Below are 11,213 nucleotides of genomic sequence, written 5' to 3'. Positions count from 1 at the left end.
CTTGAGATGACTTTTGCTTTGCTTTGTTTCTTGCCATGAGGAGCAAACCAGTGTAAAAAAAAAAAAAAGTCATAGACAAGAGCAACCACAAGTGACTAGGTTTTCCTGAGCACAGACTGGTTCACTCTATATACAGAAGAAGGCGGCTCACTCCCTCTCGCGGACTCTGCCCTGTCTGAGAGGGCAGGGCAGGGCAGGGCAGGGCCTGCGGTGAGGGACCCCTCTCCACATGGGGGCCTGCTGATCTACCGAAACCAGCACCCGCATCTTGTCCCTCGTCTCCTCCCCCACTGCCCCCGCAGGCTCCCAAAGAGGACAGAGAACTCTGGATCAAAGGCAACAAATCCAGGGGGGTCTTTGTGGCCCAGAGAGGGAGAGGAAGGACTTTCTGGTACCCCCACCCCCACCATGCCCCAACACCAGTGCACAGAGATAGAGTGACAGTTTGCTGTTGGTGAGGAGGAGGGGAGCTGGGCCCACGCCACACAACGCTGAATTAGCAAGGAGTAGGGACAGCAGAGCCCCGGCGCAGGCTAGGCTGGAGGTAGCAGACGGCCAAGTCAGCCGACCGTCCCGCTCGACCCCACCATCCTCCAAGCAGACAAATGAACCCGTTCCCGGGCCTCTGGGAAGAAGATGGGCCAGACCATATTTGGTGTATGGAACCAAATACTGGGAACAGGGATGGGGCTGTAAGCAGGCGCTATCATCTCTGCTATTCTGAGCTGCGGCCTACGCTCTCAGACTCTCTCTCTCTCACGCGCGCGCACACACACACACACACACACACACACACACACACACACGGTGAGCTCCCCCACGCTGGCAAATGACATCTGAAAAGTTGGCCAAGGTGGCTAAGGAACTTCCTTGGTGCCACCAGGAAAGCCCTAGGCAGGAGCTGGGAAGCCTGGGCCCCCTGGCACGGGAGGCCACCCTCCAAGGCAGGCTGCCTTAGGTGGGCTCAGACCATGTCAGGTACTCGCCACACCCCAACCCCTTGAACAGAAGCTGCGGGTCCCCGTGCAGCCCGCGGACTTGGCCCCCGCTCTCTTTCCTCTGCCTGCCTGTTTTGGAGCCCCCCCGGCCCTAGGGCTCCCCCCACCAGCTCCCTCTTCCCCTGACAGGTGGAGCTGCCTCTGCCCCAGCCAGGCGCATGGCTTCTTTCCCTTCGTTCCTTCCTTCCAAGCAGCAGAGAGGACCAGCCAGAATGGGGAACCGAGCCACAGGCCAGGGAAAAGGTGAGCTTCTAGAAGCATGCCACCGCTGGAAAGACTGGGCTGACTGGCCACCCATGCCCCAAAGACAGGGAGGAAGGGCCAGCGTGCAGAGTCTCTGCACCACTGTGGCATTTGGATGCCAAGCATCCACCTACAGGACTCTGTGTTCTGGAAGGAGACAGAACGTGCCACCAGGGGCTCCTCCTGTGACATCCTTTCCACCTCTCCTTTTGTAAAGAGCCGAGGGGCACTGAGGCCTTACATGTTTTCTTATCAGTCATCCCTACACGCAGCAGCCCGGGGACCACCAGGGTGGGTCCAGCTGCTCAAGAGGGACCCCTTCTGGAGGACAATCCTATGGTGAGAGACGCTGAGACAAACTTGGCCAAGCCCTTGCGGGGAGGGAGAGGCAGAAAATGGAATATGTCACGAGGAGCTCAAGGGGAGTAAGAGTACTGGGTGTTCTCCCTCTGGCTCTTCCACGTCCTGGGAACTCATCGTCCCCTGAGCCAGCAGCCTCTGCAGCACGGCGGTTCCTCCCGCAGCTGCTTCCCAGACCTCACCTTGCTCCAAGAGACTCTACTGCACCCTGTTCCCTTCTGAAGGTCTGTTTGCTCAGATCACGACCACTGAGTCACTGAAGCTCAATCTAGGTCTTTACAGTATAGTAACACCTGGAATATGGGACCCAGGCGAGGTTGCCTAGAGTGGGGCAGGGGATAAGCCATCAGAGGAAGTCATCGAACCACCTTTTCTGTTCTTAGGCAAACCTGTTCTTAGTTAAAACCCACAAGGAGTCAGCAAATGCCCAGCCACTGGTTCTCTCCTTGAAGCCTGTGTGACTGAGCTCAAGTCTTTGTGCCAAAGGTCTTCCTTTTGAAGCACTTGAACCTGCACTCATGATTTCTTGGTACCTCCTTTGCAACCCAGACATGGGCTGTGGGGGTGGGCCAGGGGGGCGGGGAAGCGCGTGATGCCCCACCACGGGAAACAGTTCGGCGTGGAATCTGGCTGCGATCATGATACATGGCCCTAGGTTAACAACACCAACAGGATCTGTATCTTCCCCCAACCCAGGATGCTGACATCGCCTGTGAAAGCACAGAATGCATGGATAGGAGCCTCTGCGGAGATGGGTTCCTGACCCAAGGATTCTCTGAGTTAAAACATCCAAAAACAAGGGAGAAAACAAATTAAAAAAAAAAACCCAAAAAGCAAAAAACCCAACTCCAGCTCACCCTTCTCTGAATCTGCCTTTTAGACAGAGAGAGAGAAATATTTAAGGGGTATTCAAGATTCAAATGGCATCTACTATTAAACATTCAACTAAAATGGAGCATATGCTTCAAATCACAGTTTTCTCAAGTTATCACTTCCATTGATTAATTTCTAACGTTCACCTCTGATAGGGATATGGGTCACTTTTTGGCTCCCTCAGGCAGAATTTACCCAGGGTCCTGCCTAGTAAGAGTGGTGGATATTTTCAACTTATTCACTTTGGATCTGCTATCCCAACAGCTCTCCATTCCCCTCAATGGAATCTAGCCTTGGGGCCAAGGAGTGCCCCCACCTCCCACCACAGGCAGCATCTTGGAGGGAGTGGCTGGTTGGCTGCTTGCTTTGAGTCATGAGACACCAGTGGGAAGACTCTGGCAGGTTCTATTTTGGCCACGAGCTGGGAAACCCCTTGGCTCTCGGCTTGCCGCTGGTGTAGAAACAAGGCCTCGGTCCCATTATGGTGGGGGCTGGGCTGGAGACAAATGGGGACCCCAGAGTAAGCCTGGAGGTCCCTGGCAGTGGAGAAATGAAACCCAACCCAATCTCATCACTTCAGTGCCAAGAGAACTACTGCTTGTTGTTCCCCGTCCCCTCAACCAGCTGTCATTAAAGCACCAACAAGCAGAGTGAAAACCACTGACTACCATCGCCTACATAAGGCCACTAGGAGCAGGGAGGAAGAGCCAGAGGGGAGGAGGAGGAAGAATCCAGCCCTTGGCACGATCCCCCACCCCCAGGCTCTAGGAGATGTCCTGGGGGTTAGAGCTGGGGAAGGAAGCGTGGTGGAAGAAAGTGACAGAGAGGAGGGGAAAAAGAAATACACCAAACATCCTACTGCCCTCTCCCCATGATTTCATCAAGAACTGGGTGTTCTCCAAGTCAAGTCAGGACTTGCTTCCTCGGGGAGAAAAAAAAAAAAAAAAGACAAGCACCTTCAGTCTATTTTCTTGGCTGGAAGCCGGAGCAAATCCAGCAGATATTTACACAAGGGCCCAGCCATGTATGAGAACAGGATGACCAGCTTCCCGTGGGTCATGGTCATGAGAGTCTGGTGTCCCGAGGCCCAGATGCGATACCAGGGGCCGTAGAATGGGTCTGAGATGGCCGGACACAGCATGTTGTTCAAATTCACTTCGGTGACCTGCAGGGACAAGGGAGGTAGAGTGAGCGTTCACCATCCTGAGGCTTTCTCTGGCTTCTGCCAGTTCAGCCATCTCTACCTAATGGGGGGCTAGACAAGGAGGGATTGACCAATCCCCACCTGTTCATGATGGGATTTCTCTGCCCTAGGGTTCTGGGGGTGGGTCAAGGCTAGAGCCCTTGGGAGGCGATGGGGGAGGCCCTCCAATGGAAAAGCTGTTTGGCGTTGCTCAATCTTGCCTTCCCATTGGGTCCAGAGCCTGCCGTCATTCCTAAGCATCTACCACGTGCCTAGTCCCCAGAGAGGTGTCAAGGGATGACAGAACAGTCAATGACATGGTCCCTGCCTCCACTTATAACTGGCCACCAACTGAGTCGGTACGGGCAACCATATCTGACTTCAAACCAGACGGTGCTCACCAGGTTTCCCCCACCGGGAGATCTGGGGGAGGGTACAGAATGGGCACTGAGTTCTCAGAGAAGATTTCATGAAGGAAGTGGCACCCTGAACGGACTCATGAAGGATGGATGGGGGTCATGGCGCGGAATGGAGCGAGCGGGGCCTTCCTTGTAGGAGGCGCGGCCTGACCCAGGCCTGCAGGTGGGACTGAGCATGGTTTGTATGGTGACATGAGGACACGGACCCCTCTGGAATCAAGCAGTCCCAGTGGAGAGCGCTCAGAGCCAGGTGTGAAAGTCATCCTGTTGCCTTCCTCAAGTGTGGGAGCATTCATGCCACTGGCCAAGAGCTCCGGCTGTCCCCCAGGCAAACCAGAACAGAGCAGAATGCCAGGGTGGGGAAGAGAAAGGGACTGCTCCTCCAGAGGCACTGGTGACCTCGGTCATGTGCCTTAGTCCGGCTAGGCCCCACGAGGCCCCACACGGCTGATGCTGCATTCATGCCGCTCGCACACAAAATCAGACACGCTGCTCCCGTCCCGAAGATGGCTGCGGCACCTGCCTTCCACAGCCCTTCCAGCCCATTCACGTTAGAGACACGTCCTCACCACCTCTTGGGGAGGCTGGCGGTTTGGTTCCATGTCTCAAAGGGGGGCCAGCTCGCTGCCCTCGACGGGGAGGTGACTCACCCAGAATGGTGGCAGAGCCGGGACTTGAACTGGGTCTCCTGACCCCCCACAGGCCCGAGTTCTTCCTCCTTCACTTTGGCACCAATATAGACAACCATGCACTCAGCAATGTTGGGCTCTGGATAACTCAACTACTGAGTCCAGCCTTCATCCACGCTCCGGGCGGGTCTGAACACCCCAGAATACCATGGGAGTCACCCCGACACGGCACTTCCACTGGCCACACAGCTCAGGGCCTGGAAGTCCGCCCAGAATGGACCTAAGGTTGGAAACCTCCTCTCCAGGCCCAGGCCAAGGTGGAGGTCCTGCCTTCACCCCCCAAGGGGTATGTAACAAACCACTTTCCAGCCGCAGCTCGCTGTTTGCAACCCGAAGGGCATCTTTGCCTCCCCAGGAATGAAAGAAACGGTCAATACTGTAGATTTCCGAAAACCCTTTGGAGAGGCCCAGGCCATGGTGCATAAATCAGCAACCCAGACACAACAATCTGACATCCTGGCCTTTGGCATCTTGTATTTTCGAAACAAAACGATACACTAGCGCCAACCAGGATTATGAAGATTTATGGAGAACTCCGCACAGAGGGGAATCAGAGGGGACCAAACCAAACTTACCAGGCCCAGGATCTGTAAGATGCTGAAGTGGTAAAAGAACATGAGGCCAGTTGAGAGAAGGGCCCACCGGAAACTGCTGAGGGGCTCTGGGGTGTAAGCACCTGGAGGAAAAGGGGACACGGTGAGACTCACTTCTCCTTTGCTCCTCAAGGTTACAGATGCTGAGGCCGCAGCCACCGCTGGCCAACTGCCCCCTGTCACTACTTAGAAGATGGGCCCGCTGACATGCCGGGGCCGTTATGAAGGGAGGATTTTTTTTTTTTTTTGGATGATGAAAGGAATGCATGATCGTTAGAGGAAATTTAGAAAATGTTACAGGAGTGCTAATGAGATGGGGAAAATGTAGAGCAACACATCCCGGGCCCTCTACTCCCCACATGCGGCGCTGCAGGCTTGTGGGTGTGCAAGCTGGCAGGACTGCCCTATGCCTCAGGAGTTGGTTTGCTTTTTTTTCCTTTTTAATTACTAATTGGAGTCTAACTGTATATATAATCGCACATCCTTCCCTTTCACACTGACTTTCATCCTTCCCTCACGTTTCTAAAGAAAGAGCTCTTTGAGGAAGTGTGGCGGCATGGTGGTTGGAAGGGGCCACTTTCATGGCCCACGGATTTGGGCTCAAATCTAGATTCTACCACGTCTGGGCTATGTGGCCCTGGAAAAGTTGTGGAAACTCCCTAAATCTCAGTTTTCCTGCCTGTAGAATGAGGATACCAGTCCTACCCACTCCTTAGCACTGTGGCAAGGAATAAAGGGAATAAGCTACCGGATGCTCGTGGTCTAGATTTGGGTACCATGTGAGTGTTCCACGGGTGTGAGGTGCTACCATGATCACACTTCCAACAACGACAGAATGCGCTGTATCCAACGGCTGTGTCACCTCCCAACTGTTACCCAACTCCTTCCCCCACCCCGTAACAGCAAGAATGATATATTTTCCCTCTAGCCTCCCCAGGAATGAGCCTCCCGGGAGGCTTGGATGCATTCCAGAGCTGGCAGAGCTGGAGTATGGCTTATAGGATGCTGTGGGGTGTCACTCGGAATGGAAGGCTTGGAGATGGGGGTGCTCCAGAATGAAAGGAAGCTGGAACCCTCCATCCCAAGCAAGTAGGCGGCAACATTACACCCTGGAGTAGTATCTTCCCAAGTCAATCTTTCACTGATTCACCCATTCATTCACCAGTTATCAGGCACCTATTACGTTTCCAAGCTCCGTGCTAGCCTCTGAGGTATAGGAAGATAAAGAAGACAGGCTCCCTATAATTCCAGACTCCTAGACTGCAGGGGGAGGCAGACATGCCAATCAACAATTAGAACCCAGTACAATGGCGGGATGCCTGTGTTCTGTGCCCCATTACCAAGGGAGGACAGAACTCAATTGGAGGCAGAGGAGGGGGAGGAAGACGTAGGAACAAGGACTGCTTCTCAGTAGACGGGGCACAGAGCAATCCCAAAGGACCAATGGGACTTAACCAGGGGCCCAGGCATTCTAGAGCCAGAAGCTTGCACAAAGACAGACATGCAGACATGAGCCCTGGGTGTAAGGCAATTCAGAGAACTATGGGTAAGAGTTGGGGCCGCAGTGGAGGGTGTGGCGGGGTGGTGAGCAGGAGTAAGACTCGGATGTTGGTTGAGGGCTGGCTTGGGCTTCAGCCCATACCTGCAGGGTCATGAGCCCCGATGCCACAAGGCTCAGGTAGGTAACTGGGAGAAGAAAGCCTGTGCGTGCCCCTTCTAAAGATGGCAACCACCACTCGGCTCCATCCAACCACTGCCCCACTGGAACATGTTCCCAGAGTTGCCAGTTTTTTCAGTTTTGCAAGAAGAGCCAGAAATACGAACCTGTGTGTGGAATTTCCTGATTTTTTAATGTTGGCAAATAATTCAGAATGTTTTAAGAATGCTCAATGGACCAAACAAAACATGTCTTCTTGGATGGATTTCAGCACATGGATGGTGAGCTTGGAGCTCTGCTGCCAAGCCACAGGAAGGAGCAGGAAAGTGATGTGATCAGACATGTGCTTGACAAAGGTCCCGCTGGCTGGTGCAGGGGAAGGACTGGAGCAGAGAACATCGAGGCAGCGAGACGGATAAGGAGGCTGCGGCAGGAACCCAAAGAGGGAAAGGGACAGACGGCCCTCGAAGTTCATGGAGGCAGGGCTGGAGAGAAGTCGAAGGAGATCTCAGCGGATGTGAGTCATGGATGCTGGGGAGCAAGGATGAGGACGGACAGATCTAGAAAGGTCTCTAGCTTGGGCCTCGTTGGGTGGATGGTACCATTGATTGTGATGGAGAAGAAAGGGGAAGGCAAGAGGAGGCAGAAGGCAGGGAGACGATGAAGCCAATTTCAGACATATTGAAATCAAGGCATCTGCAGAATATCCGAGTGGGCACGTCTCGGTCAGTTTCACTCATCTATAAAATGGCATGCCACTGCCCACTTCATAAGGTTGTTGGGCAGAGGAGATGACTTAATTTAAGTCACGTCACACACTCACTGGAGAAGATGGGGCTGAACATCCAGATGTAGGTGTCAGCAGCACCCACTAGCTACTAAAGACACAAGGGCACACGTGGACTGGGAGAGGAAGGCCAGAGGCAGAACACCAAGGAACAGCACAGGGGCAGGGTGGGGTAGGGTAGGGTAGGGTGTGGCAGGAAGGAGTGAGGTGGGGGGACTGAAGCCAGGTAGGTCTTCTGGGGGAAAAGCTCGGGCTGATTATGGGCACATGAGCCAGGCTCACAGCATCTGTAAGTCACAAGGCCCTTGGAGGGCATCAAACTCATTCTTCCAGGTTAGAGATGGAGACACCAAAGGCCAGGAGATTTGTGGTGCCACCGCCAAAGTAAGAGCAGAGCGCTGGGCTCTCAGACGCTGCCAGGCCACTCACTGCTCAGTGCCCCTGTTGCCACTTGTCCAGACCACCACCACACCAATTCATAAGGTCTCTTTCCAAGTCTGTTTTCCTCTCTGGACCAGAGCTCCACGGGGAGGGGGCCCTTGCTGGATTCGTTTCTGTGCCCCTAGCATCTAGAACAGCGCTTGGCTTGCAAAAAGGCACTGGGCTGCGCACTGAAACTTTGTGCACCTTCCTGTTTGCTGAATGAATGGGAATCAGGCACCCTGTTGTCCCCCTGGCTTCTGGGGTGTTAAGGGGACGAGCGGACCTGGAGGACCCGCAGGTGCCTCTCAAGGCTGGACCTATTTCCCTCCATCCTCTGCTTGGCTCCCCCTAGTGGCAGCTGGGCAGCAGTGACCGGTCCCGTGGGCCACGGGGCCCCTGGAGGAAAAGGACAGGGGCGGGCAGCCAGGAAGTCCTCAGCCTCGAGGTAGCTCAGCCACCGACCTGGGGAAAGCCGGGATGAAGCCCTTTTCCTCATCATGCTCCTCCCTGCCCCGCAGGCCCTGCCACACGCTATGGGGGAGAGGCACACTCAGACACAGCCAGGGGTCCACGTTTTCACTGCCCCTTGCCCCAACCCCCACTTTCCTACAACCACTTTGGGTTACCCCATCCGCCCCACACCAGATTGTCAGTTCCATGAATGAGGGGCTGTTTCGGAATCCCCCCTTTACCTCCAGTACCTGGTACAGAGCAGGCACTCCAAAATTCAGCCCGGTGTGAGCGATCAAATGGCAGAACCCTTCCGGAAAAATCATTAAACTCTATACAACCCTTTGGCCTGGCAATCCTACTTCGAGGACTTCCGTCAAATACCTAAAGAACCCAACAGACCACCCTTATTTGCACAAAGATATTTACACCTGCGCCACCTGTAACACTGAGGACCTGGAAACAAACCAAGTGAGGAGATAAGGTGAACTCTGGCTCCTTGGTGTCGTGCAACTACCATTCAAATGACAACCAAACCATGCGCGTGGGGAAAAGTCCCTGGCTGGTAGTGGCAGATGTTGAAGGCAGAACACCAAACAACATGCCAGGGATGGAAAATAGAGCTGAAGAGGTGAAAACAAAGGGCTTGGAAGTGGACAGCCCTGGGTGTAAATCCCCTGCCTCCCACCGCCTGAGGTCAGGGCAGGGGGACAGCAGTGGGGAGGGGGGGTGGTCCCTGGGGCAGATCCTGTTGCATTACCCTCTCGGACTGTTTCCTGTATGAAGACTGGAGGTAACATCCACCTCTCAGGGCCTCCAAGTAGAATAAGAGATACAGAGAAGTAAACAGAGCAGCTTGCTTGGCACACAGCAGGTGGCTGCTACTTTTATCATGGAGAAACCACAGCCATCCAAAATCTCCAGAAAGAAGTGATCTTCTCTGTGAAGGACTGGGGGAGGGGGGCTTGCCTACGGTTTCCACTATCTTTTCACTGTTGTTGGTTCTTTTCATTGTACAGATAATCAAAGATTCAATTTCTCAGAAACTTAAAAAAAAAAAAAAAAGGAAAAGAAAAGAAACCAGAAAGAGAGCCAGCCAGGAAGAAAGCAAGCAAGCACCCTGAGAATAAATGATCCACCCCACATAGATATATGCAAATGGTATGCACACGTGCATCATTCCTTTTTTTTCTCCATATACCTGAATGTGGCCCTTGGGATAATCCGAGTGAAAAACTAGTTTTCTTCTAAAGGAAAAGAGAAACTTAAGCACTTTTGGAAAAATTAAACACATAAAACTTTTTTTTTCTACTCTAAGAAAGAAATGTGACATTTTCCTGCTAGCATCGTGTATCCCAGGAGGATAGAAGCATTTCATCTCTAAAGGTGGGGGGAGCGAAGATAATAGCTTTTTCTGAAATCGATTTCTGCCAGAAGGAAGCATCACACGTGCTGGGAAAGAAGTCACCTGCACCACCAGCGGCAGCAAAGACAGCTCCCGAGAGGCCTCCCAGGGACCGTTCTCCTGTCCTATAATCCCACCCAGGAAGGACTTAGACCAAGGAGTTGAGGCTGGGCAGGCTGGCATCCTGTTCTCCGGTCTTTGTCCTGCTTCCTTCGACCCATTCACTTCATCCAACACTGGGCACCAGATCCCATGGCTAGGCGGTGGGGACAAGGGGACAGAGATAGTCCCCGCCCCTGATAACTGCCCGGCACTTACAAGTGACCAATGAGGGGAGTGCCTAGGTGGCCCAGTGGGTTATGTGTCCAACTCTTGATTTTGGCTTGGGTCTTGATCTCAGGGTCCTGGGATCAAGCCCTACCTCGGGCTCTGTGCTAAGTGTGGAGTCTGCTTGTCCCTCTCCCCGTGCCCCTCCGTCCACTCATGTCCCCTCTCTCTCCAACAAATAAATAAAATCTTTTACAAATAAATGAGTGAATCACGAGATGGTGTAGGCAGGTAAGCACAGGAAGTAAGGGGGCACAGAGGAAGGGTAGCTGGAGACGACAGCTGAGATGGGTTTTGAAGCAGCACAGGGAGGAGCTGGGGTCGGAGCGTGCAGGTGGGAAGGGTACTCCACGTGGTGGGTACAGCCTGCCAAGAGGTGTGGAGGCCTGACGTGGCACACTGTCTGCATGTCATCTCAAGCAGGTCTGTGTCACTGGAGCATAAAGTGGGAGGGGACACATGTCAAGGGCTGAAGCTGGAGAGACCAGCGAGTGGGGTCAGGTCATGAAGAATAGCATTCGCCATAGTCCAGAACTTGGCCTTGATCCTGAACATGACGAGATGCCACTGGGAGGTTTTACACAGGGGAGTACAGGTCAGATTTCTGTTTGGGATGGCTAGGGAGGCAGGCCAGGCAGCTTCCAAGTGTATGACTTCAGAACTGACTACAAGTCTTACTTCAGTAACTGAGTTGAATTAGGGGAAAGAGTTCAACGCGGAATGCGCTGACACCAAATTCCTATGGGTTGTCCCCGTGGAGAGCTTGGGAGAGGAATGGCATGGACAGAGCTTGGAGCAGAGAGATC

General features: G+C 53.6%; 1 protein-coding gene across 5 annotated transcripts in view; it reads right to left on the bottom strand.

Moving 5' to 3' along the window:
* Positions 1 to 1,998: 1,998 nt before the first annotated feature.
* Positions 1,999 to 11,213, bottom strand: part of TMEM164 (transmembrane protein 164) — a 153,882-nt gene continuing 144,667 nt past the window's right edge. For all 5 annotated transcript variants that reach the window (XM_032329498.1, XM_032329500.1, XM_032329499.1 and 2 more), the window contains 2 exons: positions 5,341 to 5,441; positions 1,999 to 3,639 (listed from right to left, as the gene is read on the bottom strand). In XM_032329498.1, coding sequence (XP_032185389.1) covers positions 3,433 to 3,639; positions 5,341 to 5,441 — 308 coding nt within the window. In that variant the 3' untranslated portion in view covers positions 1,999 to 3,432. The remainder of the gene's footprint in view (positions 3,640 to 5,340; positions 5,442 to 11,213) is intronic.

This window comes from Mustela erminea, chromosome X, assembly GCF_009829155.1.
Source record: "Mustela erminea isolate mMusErm1 chromosome X, mMusErm1.Pri, whole genome shotgun sequence".
In the NCBI taxonomy this organism is placed as follows: Eukaryota; Metazoa; Chordata; class Mammalia; order Carnivora; family Mustelidae; genus Mustela; species Mustela erminea.
This window is presented reverse-complemented; position numbering and strand designations above follow the sequence as displayed.